At 42.7% G+C, this 24,100-nt stretch overlaps 1 protein-coding gene across 1 annotated transcript in view; it reads left to right on the forward strand.

Annotated features, from left to right (window-relative positions):
* Nucleotides 1-7,727: 7,727 nt before the first annotated feature.
* The window catches only part of UGCG (UDP-glucose ceramide glucosyltransferase), a 36,960-nt gene continuing 20,587 nt past the window's right edge, over nucleotides 7,728-24,100 (forward strand). Inside the window, exon 1 of the mRNA XM_054987146.1 lies at nucleotides 7,728-8,097. Coding sequence (XP_054843121.1) covers nucleotides 8,000-8,097 — 98 coding nt within the window. The 5' untranslated portion in view covers nucleotides 7,728-7,999. The remainder of the gene's footprint in view (nucleotides 8,098-24,100) is intronic.

The following is a 24,100-nucleotide window of genomic DNA, read 5'->3' on the forward strand; positions in this document are numbered from 1 at the left end:
GATGCAAGTGAAAAGACCCTTTATTTGTATGAAGATAGTGATCACTGGTTCTTCCGCCATAATGGCTCCACCTACTTCCCTGAAGCACGTGGTGGTGCCTAGAGAAGTGCCTGCAGGTGCCATGGTGCCCGTGGGTTCTGTGTTGGGGAACCCTGTTTAAGAAGGCATACACTGACTATGCCTTTCTTTAGTCTTTCTCTGAGGACGGGTTTGCGTTGTTGCAGCAGTGTGGTGGTTCTTCTATCTTGTGTGTTGTACTTAATTGCTGAATGAATGTCCGTCCCTTTGACCTGAGAAAGCTGGGGCTGATTCATCTCCTTCCCTTGAGAAAGAAGCTGCTTAATCCAAACCGTTCTGTTAAGTAATTGGTGGACTCTGTAACAGAGAAACTCTGTAATAGGTCTCTTTTGTAATTAATGAACTGTGCAGTTGAATCATTTTGCTCTGCTCTCTGATTAATTCCATCACTCATTAACTCTGCAGTGGGTTCACTTGCTTTCGACTAATGTTCTAACTGATAATTTTGCTCTCAATAATGAACTGTAATCTATTGGATTTGGTATATCTTTTTAAAGTCCTTGTTAAATCAGAAGAAAATTAGGAAGTTAGTAACATCGAGATTAATGGATTATATTGAACAATACAAATTTGAAAGATGGGTGAATGGAACAAGTTGGGACTCAGAAAATAATAATGAACTAGTTAATGGCAGTGGGAGAGAAGAAATGGGGATGAGAAAGAAAGAGTACAGTACCCCTTGATCAACGTAAAGGTAAAAGGGTCCCCCCCCAATTATTTAAACTGTTAATGGATAGGTACAACCAAAAAATTAAGGAGAAGGATAAGGAGTTTGAAAAGACAGTGTGTAAAAGGAAAAGACAGCTAATACAGGAGGGGAAAATACGAAGTTAGAAAGTTTCAGGTGGGTAGCCGTGTGTTGGTCTGTAGGAGACGAGCAAGTGGCAGTGGTAGCATAATCCTCTCCTCCATTGTTGTTGTGTGTGTTGTGTTATGTGCTGTCAAGTCATTTCTGACCTATGGTGATCCTATGAATGAAAGACCTCCAAAACGTTCCATCTCTAACAGACTTACTCAGATTCTGCAAACTGGAGGACGTGGCTTCTTTTATTGAGTCAAGCCACCACGTTTTAGGTCTTCCTCTTTTCCTGCTGCCTTCCACTTTTCCTAGCATTATTGACTTTTCCAGAGAATCATGTCTTCTCATGATGTGACCAAAGTACAATAGCTTTAGTTTTGTCATTTTAGCTTCTAAGGAGAATTCCGGCTTGATTTGATCTAGTACCCACTTATTTGTCTTTTTGGCTGTCCATGGTATCTGCAAAACTCTCCTTCAGGCACCACATTTCAAATGAATCAATTTTTTTCCTGTGACCTTTCTTTACCATCCAACTTTCACATCCATACATGGCAATGGGGAATATCATAGTTTGGATTATCTTGATCTTGGTTCCCAGAGAGACATCTTTATCTTTAAGGATCTTATCTAGCTCCCTCACAGCTGCTCTTCCGAGTCTCAATCTTCTTTTGATTTCTTCATTGCAGTCTCCCTGTTGGTTGATGATCGAGCCAAGGAATAGAAAATCTTGAACAACTTCAATTTCCTCATTGTTGACTTTAAAATTGTGTAGTTCCTCGGTAGTCATTACTTTTGTCTTCTTGATGTTCAGTTGTAATCCTGCTTTGGAGCTTTCCCCTTTAACCTTCATCAGTAGTCGTTTCAAGTCTTCGCTATTTTCTGCTAGTAATGTGGTGTCATCTGCATATCTCAAATTGTTAATGTTCCTCCCACCAATTTTCACTCCACCTTCTTCTAGATCTAATCCAGCTTTCCTTATGATATACTCTGCATAGAGGTTGAACAGGTAGGGAGATAATATGCATCCTTTTGGCAAGAGTGTCTGACACTCTTGCCAATTGGAAACCATTCTGTTTCCCCATATTCTGTCCTGACAGTAGCCTCTTGTCCAGAGTACAGGTTGCGCATAAAAACAATCAGATGTTGTGGAACTCCCATTTCTTTTAAGACTCTCCATAGCTTTTCATGATCTACACAGTCAAAAGCTTTGCTGTAATCTATAGAACACAGGCTGATTTTCTTCTGAAATTCCCTGGTATGTTCCATTAGCCATCGTAAATTTGTGATCTGTGGTGCCTCTTCCTTATCTGAATCCAGCTTGAACATGTGATATTTCTCGTTCCATATATGGTAAGAGTCTTTGCTGTATAATTTTGAGCATCACTTTGCTTGCTTGGAAAATTAACGCAATTGTCTGATAGTTACTGCACTCTTTGGCGTCTCCTTTTTTGGGGATTGGAATGTAGACTGAGTGTTTCCAGTCGGTGGGCCATTGTTTTGTTTTCCATATTTGTTGACATATTCTTGTTAAGATTTTGATAGACTCCATTTCTGTGACTTGAAATAGCTCTGTTGGTATTCCACCTACTCCAGGTGCTTTGTTTCTCTCAATTGCTTTGAGTGCAGTTTTTATCTCACTTTCTAGGATTTCTGGTTCTTCATCAAAATATTCTTCATCAAAAGTATCTGTCATCCTTCCATCTCTTTTGTATAGCTCCTCAGTGTATTGTTTCCATCTTTCTTTTATTTTCTCCTGATCAGATACTGTATATCTATGTTGTTGTATACCCATTGTTGTTACCTGGACAGAAACCCTACCCCCTATTCTGATTAGTTCTGGTAGGAGGATGGTAACCCTAATTGGAACAATCACAAGCAACTAACTGAACAAGGCAGACTAGGATTTCCCTATTTCCTTCCGATTGCTGGCGATGGGCAGGAGGTAGCAAACTCCCCGGCAATTTCCCACCACTGGCAGGCAACACAAGAAAGTGAGCACCGGGTGTGGTCCTGCTTTTCGCTGGGGCCAATTTTTGCCCCCAATGGGCTGAATTGGCCCAGAGCAAACTGTGGGAGCATGCCCATGGCCATCATGAGATCATCCCTTCCCAAATGACATCATTGCGGGAGTGCTAGGAGTGCGCACATGCTTTGCATGCATGCAAAGGAAACACTCTTATTAAGTGACAGGTCCCCCCTCCTACTTAGGGTTGCCAGCTCCAAGTTGAGAAATTCCTGGAGAACTGGGGAGTGAAACCTGGAGAAACCTGGAGAAACCTGGAGAAAGTGGGGTTTGTGGAGGGAAAGGACCTTGGCACGGCATAATTCCATAGAGTCCACCCCCCAAAGTAGACATTTTCTCCAGGTGAACTGATCTCTGTGGTCTGGAGACCAGTTGTAATTCTGGGAGATCTCCAGCCACTACCTGGAGGCTGGCAACCCTACTCCCACTGGAGGCATAGGGAACTGGCAACCCTAGGCCAGACTTAGGCCTCTACAACTATAACCCCTCCTCCAGCTATGGCCACAAGACCTAGGCCTCTCCTTTCTGGAGGACTTCTGGGAGTCCTCCTTAAAGCAATTGTACCAATATACTACAATAATGATTCATATTTCATCTAGTTGTGCCTTTTGGATCCTAATGTTTTTGGAAGAATATAGGTGATTAACAGTACAATCTTAAAAGAGTTACACCCTTTTAAGTCAACTGACGTCCGTTAAAGAACAGGAAGTTATAACTGTGATCAAACAGTTAAGCAGGATAAATTTCCTGGATTGAACAGTCAGCAGACTTTTACAAAAGGTTTCAAGTTATACTGGTTGAATCACTGGCAAAGTTGTATAATGACTGAAATCAGAAAATCCTTAAATCATGGATTGAAGCTAAATCCTGGTGCTTCTTAGAGTCTCTCTACATAAGACATCTTACATGAGTAGGATCAAGTGAAATATCTTACATTTGTTCTCCCATTGTGGATAGACATGCGCTGCTAGGGAGACAGAATATACCTGAATATAAGACCACACAGAAAGTAAGTCACTTGAGTATCCCCGTGTAAGATGTCTTGTGTAGAGAGACTCTTAGTGATGCTTGAATATTGGCCTCTTGCATGCAGGAAGCTGAGTTTTCATCAAGCAGTTTAGCTGTTCATCAGTATGTTCAATGGGTTTTCTATATATTAAAACAGTACAGTTGGCAGTAATTCACACCTGCGCAAGTGTGCAGATACCATGGACCACAGAAAAGACAAATAAGTAGGTTCTAGATAAAACCTAAATTTGTGCCTGATTTCTCCCTAGAAGCTAAAATGACTAAACTGAGGCTATCGAGAAGACATGACTCACTGGAAAAGACAATAATGCTAGGAAAAGTTACCAAGGTACCCCTCCTGAAGAACGCATACTTGGATCCCACTGAACTAAACAACTACTACCTGGTGGCCATAGTTCGTATTTGGGCAAGGTGCTTGGGTTGGTAATACTACTGTAATACTCTCTATGTACAGCTACAAAACAGATGCCAAGATTGGTGCACAATGTACCAGTTAGACTGTTGGTAGGGTCTAAACATTCCAAACATATCACCCAAAGTTTAAGACTGCTACACTGGCTGCCAGTTTGCTTCTATACACAATTCAAGGCCCTGGTGTTAACTTAGGACACTCATATCCATGGGATTGCGTCCACACATATATAAGACAGCCCCATTCATCAAACCATGGATCATTGGTAATTCCTTCATTGGAGCCAGTGAGAACTGTTTCTGCTCAGGTTTATGTTTTCCTGATGGCTGCACCTGTGCTGTGTGATGGGCTTGCAAAAGATGTGACCTGATCTTGCTTAGATTTTGAAGACTGTAAAGTAGAAGTTTTTTGACATTGTTTTAGGGACCCATGAGTAGAAGTTGTATTTCTATTGATATTCATTTCTATGTGTTTTTAAATTTGATGTAAACTGTTACTTTTAAATTTGATGTAAGAAAGAATATCTTTCTTCTGTGAATTTCTAACCCTCCATTCCTACCCTTGCATTTTTACCTCAGAAGTGAGACAATAATGGGTGAGGAATTGGTTGAAACTCTCCAGAGAGGATGTGAGAGGGTGTGACTTGTCTATTGAATCTTGATCCCTGCTTGAAGATGAGGGATACAAATCCTGTCAGAAACAAAGCCAATGAAGCCTCTGGAGTAATAAAGTGACCTGAAAAGCTCCTTCACAAATGCCTATATAGTTGTTTAGCTTGGGTATTTTTTTAACCTTAAAACCTCTATATTTATTTTTTGATGTAAGCTGTTTTGAGTCCCATAGATTAGAGGAAAGCAAGATATACATATTTTCAATAAATAGCAAGAGTACAATACAATGCTTAAGTATAGGAGGAAAGGGAGAAACAGTCCTGGTCTGAGGCAGGGACTCTCCCTCCTTTGTCTACCTATGTGGTGTGCAGTCATTGCATGCCAGGTTGGGCGAATACAGTCTTGCCTTTGGTGTGTGTCTTGACATGGAGTAACATAAGTGTTCCAAGTAGAGGTGTTCTCTTCCTTGGCAGTTGGTACTCAGTGCCTTTTCTGTGGAACTCCTTTCTAGATGCACCCCACATGAGGCCAGTATAGGGCTGCCAGCCTCCAGGTAGTGGCTGGAGATCTCCCAGAATTACAACTGGTCTCCAGGCCACAGAGACCAGTTCACCTGGAGAAAATGGCTACTTTGGGGAGTGGACTCTATGGAATTATACCATGCCAAGATCCTTTCCCTCCCCAAACCCCATTTCTCCAGGTTTCTCCAGGTTTCACCCCCTAGATCTCCAGGAATTTCCCAACTTGGAGCTGGCAACCCTAGGCCAGTACTATATTGCCCCATGCCATGGGTCCTAAAAGCTGAGCTATGGGTATTCTGGCTGAAGTATATATAATGCTTTGGAGCACTGTGATGCTGAAGAGACTGGGGCTTTCCAGATTAGAAACTAGATAACAAAGGGGGAACATGAAGTTTAATAAACTATGTATGGGTTGGAGAAAATGGATAGAGGGAACTCCTCCCCCCCCCCATCGTCTGTCCCATAATCCTTTTGGATAATTAATTACTCAACAAGTATTTAACTTGTGGAATTCACTGTCTGTGGGAGTAGCGATGGCCATTATGACTAATGGCTTTAGAAGTAGGCTTCCCATTTGTCTGCTGGGAATCTCCTGCCTCCAGCTCCCATTGCTGCCTGCACTCCAACAGCTGGCAGGAGGAAAAGAATTAAAAATCACCATCAGGCAATTGCATTACATCACTTACAGAGAAAACATCAGGGCTTTTTTCTGGGGAAAGAGGTGGTGGAAGTCAAGATCGCACAATGATATCACTTTGGGTGAGCTGGAACAAGGGGGGAGTTTTTTAAAGTTTAAATTGCCCTCGGTGAAAATGGTCACATGGCCGGTGGCCCCGCCCCCTGATCTTCAGACAGAGGGAAGTGGCAGGGAGGGCAATCTAAACTCCCCTCTGTCTGGAGATCAGGGGGTGGGGCCACCAGCCATGTGACCATTTTTAAGAGGTGCTGGAACTCCGTTCCACCGCGTTCCCACTGAAAAAAAGCCCCGGAAAACATGTGATGTAATGACATTGCCTGACACCAGTTCACATGTCCTGCCCCCCCTCCCATCAGTTGGCAACCCTACTTTCCAAAAAGATTAGAAAGATTTATGAAGAACTGGGGAATGGTGTAAGCTGCTTTGGGTACCCGTTGAGGAGAAAGGTAGGGAATAAATGAAGTACATTTTTTAATGAGCTAGTCTAAAGAAACCTCTTCGTCTTTAGGCAGAAAACCTCTGAATACTAGTGCTAGCCTAGGGGCATGTACCTCCCTTGTCCCAGGGAGGTGGAGTAAGGGATGCGTCTTAGTGCTATGAATTAAGGACATTTTTGTTATGGCTATCCACTTGGAGCCTCTGAAAAAGGTGGCTGTAAATCATTACATCAAAACCATGGGAGTTGTTAGTATTAATGCCAGTTTGTGAAGTATGTGGAGTAGGAGGTTTTATCATATCTGTAAAGGAAAAATATCAAGATGGGTTGTGGTGTTAAGTCTGTCTGCAGCAGTAGAAAAGAGCAAGAGTCCAGCAGCACCTATAACAAAATTTGTGGAGTCACAGCTCACTTCTTCAGATACAGCTATGTGTCCTTCCTTATATCTTGGAGAGTGGAGAGATTTCATTTACCTGCCATTGCCATGGGGCATCTGAAACCACTCCACTCTCCTAGATATAAGGACAGATGGACTCCCATTCTAGCTGAAGCTGAAGAAGTGAGCTGTGGCTGACGAAAGCTACCACAAATTTTGTTGTAGGTGCTACTGGACTCTTTTCTGCTGCTACCAGGGAAAAGGTGATGAAGTTCACGTCAGGGGATCTGCACTGTAGAGTTAGGGTAGAATGATTTTGTGGCGACAGTTTAGAAGGATGTAAAAAAAAAAAATTCTCTCCTCAAAACCGGCTCTGCGCTTCCCGCCTTTTTCCATAGTTGGGGGGCGCTGCCTCCTCGCGAGGAGATGACCGCCCCAGAGGCGAGCCTCCCCGCCCCCTCCCCGTAGCAATGACCTCACCGCTCCTGCCCCCCCTTTCCCGCCCACGGTGACTCACTCCCGCCCCCTCATCCCCCAGCCCCCTCTCTCTTTTTTTTTTGCTCCACACACATCTCCATGCAGCAGCCACCAGAGGGGGCGGGGCTTCCCAGAAGAGGAAGGTTGTCGTCAAGCGCCGGGGACAGAAACTGAGGGAACGGAGCGGGGAGGCGTGGCTTCCACGGGTGATAGCGACGGGGCGGGGCGGCCACGGGGTTGTCAGCTCGCGGAGAGGCGGTTTGGACTCGGCAGTGAGCGGAGGGCAGCTGAGGGGCCGCTGCAGAGGCGAGCGCGAGAGCCCGGAGGGGGAGGGGCGCCTGGCGCGGCCAGAGAGCGAGGAAGACAGAGGAGGGGGCGAGGGGAGGAGGCGGCGGCTGGAGGCGGCGCCCGCCCGTGTGAGGGGCTACGTGAGGGCAGCCGGGGAGTGGGCGGGGCTTCGCTTGCGCCTGGCCGTATAGTCGCCGCCGCCGCCGTGAGGCAACCCCCCCCCCTTCCTCCTCTCTCCTTGGCCCGGCGGGGATGGCGGTGCTGGACCTGGCGCTGGAGGGACTCGCGGTCTTCGGGCTCATCCTCTTCGTGGTGCTGTGGCTCATGCACTTCATGTCCATCATCTACACGTAAGTGAGGCCTCTGCGCTCGCTCCCCTTTCCCCTTCTCTCGTCCTTTCCGCCACAAAGGGGGGGGGGAGAGGAGGAGATGCTGTGTCAAAAAGCCTCCCTCCTTTCTTCCTTCTGCCTTTCCTCCCCCCCGCCCCGTTCCAGCCTTGAATGGCTTTCAGAGGTGAGGCACCTGCCGTGCCCTGCCCTACTCAGCCCACAGCAGTGATAAGGCACCGAGGCTCGGCCCCAACACCCAGGAGCGGGGGTAGGCGTGCCCCCGGCCTCTCCAGCCCCCCCCCCCATCCTCTTCCAAACTGCAGAGACGGTATAGCTTGTCTATTACTTTATCTTGATGTGAATAGCTTGAGTGAATATTGCTTAATGTGAATAGCTCATGTATGTCCCTTCCTCTATATTTACATTAAAAAAAACCCGAGCCTCCTCTAGCAGAACAATGTGTAAAATACAAATGGCTCCATGCCATTGTTTACAATCTGAACTCCCCTCCCTCCAGGATTTCTGCTCTGTCTTTTATGTCAGTGATTTAAATTTTAAATATCTGCCTGCGCCTGTTGTACTTGAACTCATGAACCCGCTCGCATGCTTACTCTGCATCATTTGTGTGTTTGATAAGTGCTGTAGGATTGATGGTGGTGGTGATAATCTTCCCAACCTTCAGAGTTCCTTTTGGTGTTGCAGTGTACAGCTGTTTTTGAACCTGTTCCCTATGATATTTATCCATATGCCTGTGGACATTCTTGGCTCCAGTACAGCGTTCTTTCTTCTTCTGTAGGACTGGTGTCTGTGTATGCAGATTGTGGATGATGATACAGATGTAGCCTATGAGAGCCGATGAATTTGTGTGAAATCTTTGTGCGTCTGTCTTATGTACGTGCTTTGGGTCAGTGACCACTCAGTAGTCCTTGGACATGGTGGAAAAGCAGGATATAAATATTTTAAATAAAATAAATAGTCTTCACTCTTTACATTATCAGTACTCAAGTACAATTGTTGCTGTAATGCCCTTACTCTTACAGTATAGTTCTGCATATGCTGTAGTTAAGCAATATTGCTGTTGTAATTTGCTTGTTACCTTAGGTTATTGCCAGCTATGTGTGTTCCTTGCTCTGAATTATGAGAGAACTACAATATTTTAAACATTCAACTAAATGAATTGTATGTAAAGCAAAATAAGAATATAAAATTCATTTTTTTAAAAAAATGAATTACTTTAGTTGAGAAATTAATTCAGTACCATTCTTAAAATTACTTTGTCTTGGAAAACTGCTTTAGTTGCTTATGCATAAATATGTTGGACATAACTTCTGAGTTGATTTCATGTGATTGCTTTTGAGGCTCATTTGGGAACACAGGCATACATTGTCCTGTTATGCTAACAGTGTGACATGGAACGTGTGACTAAGTAGGATATAACAAAATCAACTTAAAAAAAATCAACTGTTTCTGCACATTACTGTCATGCAATGAAAGACAGAGCAAATATTTGTTAAAATACTCCTAAATAATAAATTCAGCTAGCTCTTCAAGGAGGAGAAGACAATTGCCTACAGAAGATTTCTCAGTAAACATTTTCCACCTTGATACAGTGGCTAGAGGATTGTGGAGTGTGTGGAAAGGAAGAAGTATACAGAAAAATTTGGAGAGGAAACCTCTCTTGTTTCATGATAATCTTCTCTTGAATTAATGTCTGTTTCTAATGACGACCCTGTATTGCAAAGGATACTGTGCAAGATGTTTATGAAATGAATTCAGTGTCATTCTTAAGATCACATCTACAGTGGAAAACAATTACTTGATTTGCTTATGCATGCAAATATTTAGGACTGAGGCAATGGCTTCTGAGCTGATAAAACTAATAATGAATCTGTAATAAGAATGTTGCAACAGTGGTTGCCCTATGACCCTATTTATGAATCTTAATAACTTGAGAGACACCGTGGTCTCACAGCTCCCTCTTCCCCCCTTAAACTCTTCAGAGTTGATGTGCCACACCGCACTGTATTCTGTTTTCTAAATATTCAGCGGTAGCAGAATTCTTTCATGCTATAGAGTAAATATCTAGTGAAACATTTCTTACACACTGAAATCTTGAAAGTCTTGAAACTGCAAAGCGACCATAAGATGTTATCAGTTAGGCTTGCTAATTACTAAAGCTTAAAAATAAGGTTTAGAAGAAATAATTCCTTCTCTGCTTGGACTAGAGGAACACAACAGTCTATAGTATTCTAAGCAAAACAAATAACTTTGGGTGAGTTCTGTAGCCTAGAGGAAATATCATCATCCACCATACATTTAAGCTAGTGTGTTTCTTGTACTTCTTGCACTATGCCCCTGCCTAACTTGGAACTTTTATTAAGTATTGTACCTACAGCAGCTTAATTCATACATGGGTATTACAGGAAGACTGGTAGCTGCTATCGTAATATCCGACCAGTCACTCTTGTTTCTGCAAGACTGAAAAATATACATGGGATACATATGGTTATTTACCTGAATATTGGTGATGAATTCTCACCATTTTCAAAAATACCTTATTAATACCTGTTATTAATTTCATGACAGCATTTATCATCTGGCTTTAAAAACAAAGGTACTTATGTGTGTTTTTAAAAAAAATCCATAAGGAAGAAACTTGAGTACATACAATGTTTCAGTCAGGACACAATACTGATTGCAACAATTCTTACAGTACACTAGTTATTGCTCTACATAACCAGGCTGTATCTCATATGTAACTTGCCTGGCTTCAGGGTAATTCCTGGTTTGCACCCTAGAATTAAAAAGTAAGTTTCTTTAAAGCTTAATGGCTCTGTGCTATAAAATGGATATGATCGCTCTCTAATCTACATGAGTCACTTTAGTAAAATGAGTCCATGTTGTAAATACTCTTTAAATACTTTTTTCAGATATCTTTATTCTATTGCCTAGTTAGAAAATTGGCAATCATTCTGATCCAATAAACTATACATAGTTGCCTCATTTATCGGTTTAACATTGCATTTTGCAAGCAGCAGTACTTTTCAGAGTCCTTTTAGTTTTTTGGTAACAGAAGCTATGTATGTATGGTTACTTTAAACACTATGGTAGGAGACTGTATTTGTAGCTGATACAATGTTAATCTGCAAGGCCAGTGTTTAAAAAGTGGACAGTGTTTAAAAGTGCAACAAACTGACTATACAGCTAGATGCACATATCAGATCATGGTGTGTGCATAGAATCTAGTTTGTCTGCTTCTTCCTCCTGTCCTGTCATCATCCCTGTATTTTGTGACTGAGTGAGGGCAAGGGGGCAGTGCTACACAACAAACTGTGATTTGTGCATTCATACTTTACAGCAATTAGTATGAACTGAGTTTAACAAACTCAAATTTTGAAATCCCAATTCACCGACCAACATACTTCTCTATTTGTTGTGCTATCTGCATCAGACATCACAACAGTTTTGATCAACTTTGCTTATTGTGATGTATGTGTGTTGTGATGTCAGCTTTTGTTCAGATTGAACTAAATCTGTAATTACACAGTAAGAGGAAATAAAATTGCACACATAAATGAGGGCTCAAGTGCCAATGGTATTCACCAGTGTGTTTCCTGGTACCTACTTGCTGCTTAAAATTTGGGGGGTAAAATTCAAGGGGTCTTGAATAGAATAGGGAAAAAAGGGAGTTTCAGGCTATTTCTTTACTGAACTCATTATGCTTCCCTGTGTACTTGCCTGCTAGAGGACCCAAGCCCTGGAGGTATCTGATACCTAAGCCTACTAAAAAAAAGTCGCTGGCAGCTCTGTGAATGACCCACATGTCCCGTGCCTGGCATTTTGACTCCTAGAGGGGAGTTTAGGCATCATGGCAGCCATGGGTGACCACTACAGTCCCAGTGCTACTCCAGTGCTGACAACTCCACATCCCATCCCAGTGCTGACTGAGGCTTGGTTTAAATGTGATGCTTGGCAAAGCAAACACACTCTCCCCTGAGATTTGGCACTTACACAGCATCTTGTTTAAATGAAGGCATCCCTTAGGTGCTTTCAGTTTTGAATAATTTAGAAGGCAGTTATTTCAAAGTTATAAATTTGATGACGGTAGATACCATACCAGTCAATAAACTACGTTTTTTTTGGTAAAAAATATACCTGGTTTTATGATGGTTATAGAATTGATAGAGCCAGTATGGTGTGGTGGTTAGGGTGTCACACTAGGATCTGGGAGTCACAGGTTCAAATCCCCACTCTGCCATGTAAGCTTGTTGGGTGACATTGGGCCTGTCACACAGATTCAGTTAATGTTTTTCCTTCTCCAGGAGGGACCCCCCCCTTTCATTCATTTTATACCAAATTCATTTCTGTGGCTACAACGTGGTTATAACCTTGTGTATATATATGAATACTTAAGTGAGCCAGTGAGAATCCTTGAATGCACCCCTTACTTTTCTTTCAAGAATAACTTTTGGAGACCACCCAATATTGGCAGTGCACCTTCCAGCAATTTTTTTTACACCAAATTGCCAGTTTCTCTGCAGGAGAGAAGGCACATGCCCATTGGGGGGTGGGGGATGGTATCATGGCAGGAATGGTTTTGAGCCAGAGGCAAAGTTTTAACAACCTTCTCTTCAATTACACTCAAATCTTGTGCTCTCCAAAATTTGACAGAAAAAAATTACCTTCAGTTGTACATAACTAGTTTAGATGTAATGCTATCTGTCACATGAATTGCTTTTTCAATTATCTCTTACATTAAGTGTTGTAAAATAATTACTACTATTAGGAAAACTAAATGTCTGTGGAGATGGGAAATGTAATTGGGAAAGATCATTTGGTCTCCTGGGGTGAGTAAAAATTGCCTCAGGAGATCTAGTTACTTGCAGCTTCCTGTGTGAAGGCTCTCAGTGGCCCCCTTTGAGAAAAGGTGAAATGTCCCATCATGGAATCCCCTCCCCCCATGCTTAGGGGGCTGGAAGACTGAGCTGTGTTCAGGAATTAGCTTGTCTGGCTATTTCTTTTTCCCTGCAAGCGTGAGAGAAACAGCTGCATTCTGAACTGGTTGTTTTCCTACTGCTGGGGCAAGGAGAATAGTCTCACACAATGTTTCTAGAATAGAGCTGTAGCTTACACAGGGTTCTGCCAGCTGGCTGGATTTGTCATATCCATCTATCTCTGCAATAGGAACAAAAAGGGGATGCGAGTCTGCTAGCCCTGCTACGTTAAACTAGCATGCGAACACTGCAAACGTGGCTACTGCAGTTCTGATTTTTGTTCCTTTTCTGCTGTATTGAGAGGAATAAAAACCAAACCTGACTGGCTGTGTTTTCTGCTTCTCTCTGAAAGAGAGAATTTGGAAGTGTCTCCTCTGTCTATAGCTGTGTTGTTCACTAACTGCAGCTGTCCTTCCTTCCTAGCTCCCTGTCAGGGAGTGGTGGCCCCATCTCTGCATCCATCTACTTCAGAGGAGCCTCTGGCAGGGGACAGCCTTGCCTGGGCACTGCTAAGGCAAGCAGCTCTACTGGGGACTGTGGGGATAGAAGCAAGGGCAAGGCCACCCCCAGAGGTGCACCAGCAGAAGCCTCAAAGCCTTGCAGACCTAGTGCATACTTTAGAAGGGAGGCAGGGCTCAGGCAGTGGACTGTACCTGAGAACAGCCCCAGCTTGGGGCCCTCTGGGGCCTGAGCAGGCAGGCAGAACAGCCTCTTAAAACCTCTGAGGAGAGCAGGGCAGAAGAAGGGAGGTCACAGCCAGGGAGGCCATTGGTGCAGATTCCCTCCACTTACTTGGGCCCCCTTTGAAGAGAGGGTATGGGGGTGGAATTCAGGGTCAGCCCTTCTTCCCTCATGACAATCCTTTACTAGGCCTGGGCAGAATGTGTCAAGCCCAAAAGGAGTGAGCATGCATCCCTTTCTCTCCATATTCTGAAGCACATCCATGGGTGGACTAAGAAAAGGGAACGCTGGATGGTGCCACAGCCCTAGCCTCTGACCTGGTGCAGGGGGAGTCAGACTCTCCCCTTGGTTTGGTTCAAGAGGTATACGGAGGTAGAGTTTAACCTCCTAATTTTTTTTAGCATTAATCCTTTGCAGTTTACCAGCTGTTGTTAGTGTACATGAAGCTGAGTCAGACCATTGATCTATCTAGGTCAGTATTGTTTTCTTTGACTGGTAGTGGCACTCAAGGGTCTCAGGCAGAGGTCTTTCACATTACCTCGTACCTGATCCTTTAAATGTGAGATGCCATATCTTTTGCCTGCAAAGTAGATGCTTTGTCACTGAGCCATAGACTGTCTCCAAGTATGTTAGTATACTTTTGGTTGCTTTTTGTTGTTGTTTGTTTCTAAATTGAAGTGGTACTCTCAATTCTGTGCTTCTTTTGTAGTTTTAACTTCTTACAGAATATTCATGCTGCATTTTAGTAACCTGCTGTCCTTCCAAAGTGTTTTTTAAGCTTCCTCAGGTATATTAAAACATCCTTGTGTTAAAGGAGTTTTTTGCTGTTTTTTCCCCACAGCCAGTCATTTTATTAATATTATTATAATGAATTTTCTGCACAAATCTGCGTGAGAGAAAAAATGGGGGAACTACATGTTAAAGTATTACTGCACTTTTAAACATACCTACTCTAAGTAGGCTGGGACAGGTTGCCGGGCTCTGCATGCATCTGTGTTTCTGTATGTAAGGTAGCTGGATAATATGTAGCTCTGGCATAAATCTCCCAAGGAAAACCTGTAAGAAACGAACACTGCAGGCGTTCTAGACGTTTGTCTAAAGCATTTTCATTTAGGCAAGCTGATGGTAACTTTAAAAGAGCAACAGCTACTCAGTGCACATGCCCAGACTGGGTGGAGCTGTGCTCATCCATAAGTTCTTCTTTAACTGCAAGTCCCTTTAGAGGGACCTTCTTGTTGTCAGTTTCTTCAAATTATTTAAATGCTAGGACAGAAAGGAGTAAAGAAAAGTTTGCTTAGGTGTGGGCTGTGTGCTTACGTTTTGCAGGAAGAGAAAAATCCTGTCCACAGATAGCCGTAGCCGTTGTCTTTTATGCTTGGTGGGGAGGAGCATAAAGTGGACTCTGGCCAGAAATGCCTTAAGCTTACAAAACAAGGTAGATGTAATTGTGATAACAGACTAAAGACCCTGTTGTAGAAGAAAGCTCTTACCCCAGATCAAGTGGCTGCATCCTCACCCATGGTCCTGACGTTGCCAGCTCTGACAATGTCAGATTTCGTGATATTGGTATTAAGCAATACAAAACCATCGAATGATTCCCTGTCTAATCAGCAGAAATAGAGCTCTCATGCAAAGAAGTCTGATGAACTTAAGGCACAGAAGCAAAAAATCAAGGGCTGTTAGCCTCAGCAAAGTTAGCAAATGACCAGAAAGGAAAGAAGAAAGAAAAAATCAAAACACACCCAGCACCATTTCACCCACCACCACTGCAGCTGCCACCATTTCAGTGGGACCTCAAAAATCAGTGCTGATACAGAAGTCAGCGTAGCAGTCCTAGAATTTTTTCAAAAGGATTGGGAAGTGAGGAGTCAGTTGCAGGAGAAGTTGTTAAGATAACTGGCAGTGGCCCTTTCAGAGGAGCAGATTGAGAATATGTCAGTAGATGTGTCTGCAGACTGGGATGCAAAACATCAGTCTTGGAGGTGGGAGAAAGCAGATTCCCAGTATCAGAATACTAATCAATACTGTGAGGTTCAACAAGGCAGAAGCTGTGCTTCTTGGTATTGAGAGTGACAGGGCCAATTTTTGCAGAAAGATATGTGGAAGGTCTTATAGGTATAGGAGCCAATCTCCCCATTATAATTACCATTCTTGGGATTGAGAATATTATCCTTCAAGGAGGAGGTACAGAGGCTACAGGCCAACCTGATCATTACAATATTGCAGCAAGCCACGTTATTGAGAGGCAAGGCATTCCACTCCTTGGCCTTGAGAGGGCGCCTGTAATTGAAAACACGAGGAGAATTGTGCGGGAGCATAATACTAACTTTTCACTGGGTCTGAAACAAGGCAAACTAAAAATTTAAATGGTCAGCCACTTAAACATTTTTTCCTGTTTACAAGACACAAGAACAAGTTATACTCTGTAGAACAGATGATGTACCTAAAGGGAAAGAAGTCCTGCAGCCTTCACATTCAAACAGATCTCATCTTGAATCTCCACTAGCTGTTTCAGTATTATCATCCTCGGGTGGAGAAGAAGGGCAAAACAAAAGCCTCCCTTACCTCAGAGGACTTAAAAATGTATACTGAACAGATCATAAAAACAGCTGGTGCATTGGAGTTGGAAATGAAACAACCACCAGTGACCGTTCCAGACCCAGTATTTGGACTAGCAGACTCTACTTCCCAGGCCCTGATGGCTTTGCTGATGCTTTCAGTGTTAATGCAGGTGGCAAAGCGTGCAGGGATGAGCCAGCACTGGCACCTCCTGTGGCACAATAGTTGCCAGGCATGTTTAGAATGCTACCAGAAGACTGCCAGAATCTTTTTATACATCTGTACATGTAATAGAGACATCCATATCTAAACATAAACAAAAAATTCACTACCATCTACTGACAAAGAGTGCAAGAGAATGGATATTGTGGGCAGATAATTTTGTTAATCTGCTGTGGTCTCCCTTCAGATTGCAAACTATGCAGCATGCATAGCTAGATATCACTATGTACTGAAGAAGCCCATATCACCTGTGATTCAGCATCTTCCTCCAGAGCATAGGAAGTCAGGCCTCATGGATCAAGTAGAGACATTCAGGTTAACCGAGCAGTAGAAAAATACATCTCGTCAAATTACAGACCCTTGGTCTATCAAACCCCATGCATGTCTGTACGAGAAATATTTATCAAATTGTTGTGATCACTCAACATTTTATGAGCCCAGTTTTGGGGAAAGTGGCTGGAAATACAGCTGTGCTAGGAAGAAATACTGTGCTTAAGGAGATGCTGACATATGTTATAGCTGCTACCAACTAGTGTAAATTGCTGCTGCATCAGTGGTTATCTATTTATTGCCACTTTCTGGATGTCTCTGAGTATTAGATGCCAAGCTATTTTACAGTGTGATTCTAAGCATGCTCGTTAGCAGTCAGTCCCCCTCTTCACACTGACAGGGCAGTTTATTGATGGCATATCATAAACCCCTTCCTCCTATGTCATAAGTCCAGGGCACTGTGTGGCCGAAAGGCAAAGTGAATGCCAACTAGATGGGGGCCTGGAAAATTACCAGAACATGAGTCAGAGGCAGTTGACTGACTGACAGCCCTCCACACCCCAGAGAAATGCAGAGAAAACCACTGCCTAAGCTCATCAACACCTTCCTGTACCTCCCCTCACCCATTTACCCTAATTAAAGCTATTCAGCAAACCTGGTAGCTTTCTCATTGGGTATTTACCAAGCCATCAAGCAATATTTTCACCTATAGTCTACCTGAGATGGGAACCATCAAACTTCTCCCAACTTCTTTGTCCACCTCTGGAAACAGCCATTAAGCCATTGTTTTGGGGAAAAGATGTCAGTTTCCCCCCAGGAAACGTTTTTCCCTATAACTGGGCTTCCCAGCCATGTGCTGTATGTGTGTGTATATTCTGAATCTGTCCATACATCCCCAAATTCATTAGGGCTTCCTCTCTTCACTTTTGCTTCATGAATACACTGCTTGTTTTTCTGCCTTTGTGGACCTCTATCTTCAAGACTGGTAATTATCACTCTCCCTAAACTGCTTTCTCCCCATTTCCTCCCTGATTTTCTTAGTTAGCCTTGTACATGTGCAATGTGTGGTTTTTCTATACATATGTCTTTTTATTCCCACTTTAATAAAAAAAAGTTTCCTGTTGAACATCTGTCTGGCTTATTTGAGAGTTCTCTAAGGGAATAACCCCCCTAAACATAGATGAAGAATCCCAGTTACCCCCTCTTGCTTGCCTCCTTAATGCTGATTCCCCCAACCAATTAAGGAGACCTCCTATTTTGGTAACTCAATCAGAGGCAAGTCTCAGTTGCCCGCAGTTAAGAGTGAAAATGCATTGAAGGCCCAGGAAGCAATCATGAGAATTGAGGGATGAGAACTGAGAGTTGGGTGAGATTGCTGTTCCAGAGCATTGATACCTCAGAGGGTATGGAGGCATCCTTGCTTAACTATGCAGTTATCATTCTGTGTAAACAAACATGGGGATTTTTCTGGATAGAAAGATGAGCTAGAAGTTAAATACATATTTTAATTTGCCCTGCTGCCTTACCTTTAGGTGCTTACCTCAAGATCAAGGAGGGTGATGCATTTTTTCTGCAGTCTGAGAATTGAAGTATTTCCTGTCTAACTTCTCAGACTCGCCCTCTAGTTGCCTGGTAAGTTGGATAGAAACACCTGTTAAATGACTTTTTACTCAGGCTACCTAGCCTTAAGATTGTGATTTCTTTAAATGGGTCTAGGTCTCTTCTGAATGATGAAAATCCATAACTAGATCCTCCTTTTATGTAGTTGTTAGGTTCATAGTAGTGATTCCTCAGGTATTTAACTATGTACAAAATTTGTTTATGTTCACATGTTGAGTGTAATAGGATTCCTGCAGGACACTCACACATCTTAAATATTCACCTCTTTACCTATACAAGGCAGCTTGCAGAATCATATGATGAGTACACTGAGCTTCATTGAATAGTTGCTGCTTTCACTTATGAACTATATTCTTAGTTGTGTGGAGCCATCAGATGAGTACTATGTTTGAAGTTAATTTGAAATTTCCATTAACAGGTTTTTCATAAGCACGAGCTGAATGTTTTTCTCTTGCAGATCTGTTTCCCTCATATCATTTTAGTATTCTTGGGGGGCGGGAGGGGGGAGATGTTCATAGCCTAACCTGGTTATCTGGTTGTAGAAGTGCTGAACAGTATAGCAATTGACTGTGGAACCACAAAAACAAGTAGTGGTGGGGTGGGGTTTTTTTGGTGGTAGGACCTTTGGGAACTGTGCAGTTAATATAGGTGAATATTATGGGACTAGCACAAGAACTAAAATTTCCATAGTTCTCTGCCTTGAGGCTGATTTGCATGTTGTGTGACTACTCTATACTCACTTCAGGAATGTGTGGGCTGGCACTGGGTTTCTAATCAGACTGTGCTGATTTCAAGTGGCTTTTATGTGAATTAGTGCCTCTGCGTGGACAGCGCCCATGGAATCATTGATATTTTGGTGACAGCGCTAGCAGTCCTTTTGGGATAATCCTGAGGCAATTGCACTGGACCGCCTGATGTGTGGAGTGTCTCTGAGATAATTATTGTGGATGTTCTAGAGTCAATTTTTTAATAAAGTTTTGGACCAGAAATAAAGATTTCAGGATCTTAAAGTGATGAATGTGTTTGGGGAAGGAGATATATCTAAACAAAACAATATAAAAGTCATGAAATGTATGTAGCTTATGATTTCACATGATTTTGATGAGGTTTTTTCTGTAAGAACTAGTTTTTCACTTAAGATTCACTGAGTGGCATTTCACACCCACAAATATTACAGAGAGTATGTTACTTTATGTTGTGTGCCTCCCCATTTTTGAAACTATATTTTAAACACTGGTGAACTGGGATATGTGACTCTTTGCTCATTAAAGGAGATCTCAAGTTTATATAGCATACTGTCATGCACATAAAACAATTTTCTTCATCTTTGGACTGTAGTTATGATAGCATAGCGATACCACGTGGTTGGCTTTTCAAGCAAGTTGTAAGTATAAGATAAACTTGGATACCTTCTTTTCCCCATTAAACTTGGCCGTTGATATAATGGCTCACATGCCTGTGTTAGAGAGAGTTTGTATTAATCTCTGAGTGGACTTTTGCCCTGCAGAACATTTGGAATTAAATTTGGTTGTAAGGTATATGCAAAGCACTGCATATTAACACTGTACAACAGCACAACGCAATTTCTCTTTTAAAGTTGTGCATCATGTCCTGATGAGAATTTTGTTATTGAATCTGGCATAGCATGAAATATTGAAGCAACATAATCCAGTGCTAAAATGAAGCTCATCTGAATTGGGCTCATAAATAATCATTTTCTTGAATCTCCTCTGGGCAACAAGGCAAAGGAACTTGGTGTAATTGCATTTTTTTCTTTGATAGGCCACAAATGATGTATCACTGGGTGAAGTGGATAAGCAGGCTAGTAAACATATTTGTGGTGCAGAAGCTCTTGGGGACTTGTGTACAAATTAAATGTTCAAATTGAACAAGAGCAAGTGACCTCAAGTCACTGAGTAGCCCAGGCTAGTCGGATCTCATCACATTTTGGTAGCTAAGTAGTGTCAGCTCTGGTTAGTACTTGGATGGGAGACTACCAAGGAAGTCTAGGGCTACTATGCTGAGGTAGACAATGGCAAGCCACCTCTGTTTGTCTCTTGCCTTGAAAACCCAGTGGGGGTTAAATAGGTCGGTTGCAACTTGATGTGAAGAAAAGTTTTCATCAGCCAGTGGACGGTTCCGATCAATAGCTTAATATTGAAACATAACTTTGTTACTGTATGCTGGGTATACTTTGACTTAGTAGCCTTTTGTGAGAGCCAGTCTTGTGTAGTGGTTAGAGTGTTGGACTGGGATCTGGTAGATCCATGTTCAAATCCCCACTCTGCTACTTTGGGCCAGTCTCACACTTTTAGCCTAACCTACTTTATAAGGTTGTTGTGAGGATAAAGTGGAGGAGAGGAGAATGATGTATGCCACTTTGGGTCCCCATTAAGGAGAAATGAAAAGCATAAATGAAGTTAAATAAAGAAATAAATTAAAAGTCTCATAAAAGTTAGCACTGCATTAGATTTTTCTGCCTTTGAAAACTTTTGACATTCATATCTTAAACTTCAGGTTCCATTTTTGTGCATTTTTTTCAGTTCTTAAAACCAAAATATATTACACTAATGTATTATCCATGCATTATTGGAGTACAGCCATTCTTCTGAAATAAGAAGCTCTACTGCATCAGCGAAACATTCTTGGAAAGATAACTTAGCACTGGCTTTATAAGCCATGTAGATTGAGAAATGTAAATAACTTCAGGCTGACTGTGGAAAGAGTGTGGAGAAAGCATGTAATTGTAAAATACATTAAATTGTATTTGCTGTTGACCTCACTGCTTTTTGCCTACCATCATTGAACTAACTGCTTCATACTTCAAGGAAAAATCAGCATATTTTATAGAAGCAGGCAACAGCCTGAAAGATACCAGTTTTTTTAAAAAATTATCCAACCCTTAATACAAGACTTGAGGATGGAGATATATGTTGCTGAGTACCTTTCTTGCTAGGGACCAGGCACCTCTGTCAAATAAACTTGCCCAGTCATAAGCACTCTACTTTGGATTAAGTGTTTAGCATTACACCTGTAGACTTCTACATCATTAAATGTGTTTTTGTATGTTATGCCACTCCACAGTCATTTCCAAGGAAATTAAAAACATACAGTGCTGTGCACTCCTGCAGAGTTATTCAAGCAGTTTTTCTTGACAACATAATAAATTGAAGTAGATTATAAAAGGTGCCGTTCCCCCAAACCAGATGGTGATTTAACCTGCATTGATTTCAAAGGGCTGTGCAACGCTTGTTGCAATAATACTGAATGGATGGACTGCAGCGGCAGTTGGTAGATTATATCCAGAGTTGTGTTATGCTGCAGTTCTGTGACCACATTGCGTGTGTGTGGTCTGGGACTAGATTCAGCATTCATGTTCTGAGAACATCAAAATTCATTTAAAAACGGAGATCTTCTCTTTCTACTCCTCCAGGAAGTAAAAAATAGCATATGATATGATTCCATTGATCAAGGAAAGACCCTGCCTTTACTGCCCTCACTAAAAAGCTGGTGCTGAGTAGACAGAATGCACAGGTGCAGGCAAATATTGCTAATTTGACAGGGAACAGAAATTTGAGCTTGTTACATCTAAAGCTGAGGGGTGTTTTTTTGCTATGAAACAACAAACCTAAAGCAAAGCATAAACCAGATAGTGCTTATCCTGTGGGTTATTCAGACTTAAAATCTGATCAACTTTGTGTTGAGTATCACTTGAATCCACAGTTCATCACAGTGTTCAGTAAAGTACCATATACTGACATGTTTTAGTTGATTTACTGAAGCTGTTTGCTTTTTGGAATATTTGAATTTATTAAAATATACCAGGATTGCTTTATGAAACATACCTTTGATGCAAGGTTGAGTGTATCTTTTCATTTAATTTTTTAATACATCTGCTTGTTAATTGACTGGTATAATTCTTTCATCAGTTTAATGCTCTGATAAATCTTCTCCTATCAGATCTTTCAGGAGCTTTGCTAAGAAAGCATATGTTAATTAGAAGCTAAGTTGCATTACCTTTTTTGTCAGGCCCTGCAATTCAGGTTCTTTAATGCAAAATGAAGCATTTTAAAACATCTTCAGAATACCTTTGTTGGGTGTGCAGTTCAGATAAACGGATTCACTTCCTGGAACCACAAAGTTGCAAATCAGCTTTTCTCTCTCACTTTGTGGTAAATACAGTTAGGTTTTTCTTAAGCTCTCTTTGATCTGATATAATTTATACAAGTAGGTGACCTCTGAATGTGAACCTGAAGCTTTTCTTATCTGGGAGTAACTCCCCTTGAACCCAGTAGTTTTTGCTTCTGAGAAAGCACATAAAGGATGAGGATTCAGTGTGAATTGGCAGCATTTTAGATTCCATAGAGTTGCAAAGAGAAACTTCACTTTCTTTTGTTCCTGCTCCCATTGTGCTGCATTCATTATTTGCATGAGGTTCTGGCCCTTTTTTGTTAGAGATACTTTACTGTATTGCATAGATCTAGTTCACAGCCACATTGAATTTTGCAGTCATTCCATCTGTTTTTAAAATATAATTTCTGTATGCCAGAATTATAATTTGATTTGAGTCCAGTGGCACCTTAAAGACCAACAAGTTTTTCAGCATATAAGCATTCGAGAGTCAGAGTTCTCTTCTGATACAGGGAGGAGTAGAGATTCCTGAGCCTTTATATCTCAGCCAAGTGGTGGGAAGAGTGTCACAAGGAAGGGCATCAAGATGCAAAGGTACAATATAGTTTGATTATATAAGAGGGTTGCTACTAGGGGTGAGCACTTCAGGTATCCAATTTGGGAAAAATGCCCAAATTGGACCCAATCCATAAAGATTTGGAGTTCCTGAATTGGGGCCAGCATGCTGGTCCCAATTCGGAAACCCTGAATCAAAGCTTCCCAAAGCAATTGGGGTCGCTTGGGGAAGATTCAGGGCCTTTTAAAAGGGCTCCCTCCCACCACCCCACTTACCTGAGCCTTCCCAGCAGTGGCGGATGAGGTAGCGGCGCAGGCGGTGGAGGTGCTGGCTGCGACCTTCCCTAGTGCCCATCTGGCTGCTGCAGAGGCGCAGGCAGAAGAGGCACCAGCTGCAGCCTTCCCTACTGCCCAGCTGGCCGCTGCAGAGGTGGCAGCGGCGGTGGTGTGGGTGGCAGAGGAGCTGGCTCCGGCCTTTCGGACCCAGCTGCCCAGCTAGTCGCTGCTGTGGAGGCGGCGGCGGCGGCTTTCCCCACCACCCAGCTGGCTGCAGCGGCAGCAGCACAAGAAGCGGAGGAGCTGGCTCCAGCCTTCCGGACCCCGCTGCCCAGCTGGTCGCTGCACGGGCAGCGGTGGTGCCAGCTCCGGCCTTCTCCGCTGCCCTGCTGGCCACTGTGGAGGTGGCGGCAGTGTGCCCTCCCGCAGCTCAGCTGGGCTTCCCTCCCGTCCTGAGAGGTAAATGAGGTGGGTGGTGGGGCTGGAACAATGCTTTCCCCCACTTTGGAGCATTCCAAAGCAATTTAAAGACCCAAATCCTGAAGCAGGAAACCTGAATCCCCCCCCCCCGATGCACACCCCTAGCTGCAACAACTCAGGTTGTCAGGATCTAGAGGCAATATGCAGCTTGATTAAAGCAGAGATTAGCATCTGTAGTAAGTAAGAATCCTATGACTCTGTTCAACCTGAGAGGTCCATTGTTCTGACTTTGTAAA

The sequence above is a fragment of the Eublepharis macularius genome, chromosome 8 (genome assembly GCF_028583425.1).
Source record: "Eublepharis macularius isolate TG4126 chromosome 8, MPM_Emac_v1.0, whole genome shotgun sequence".
Taxonomy (NCBI): Eukaryota; Metazoa; Chordata; class Lepidosauria; order Squamata; family Eublepharidae; genus Eublepharis; species Eublepharis macularius.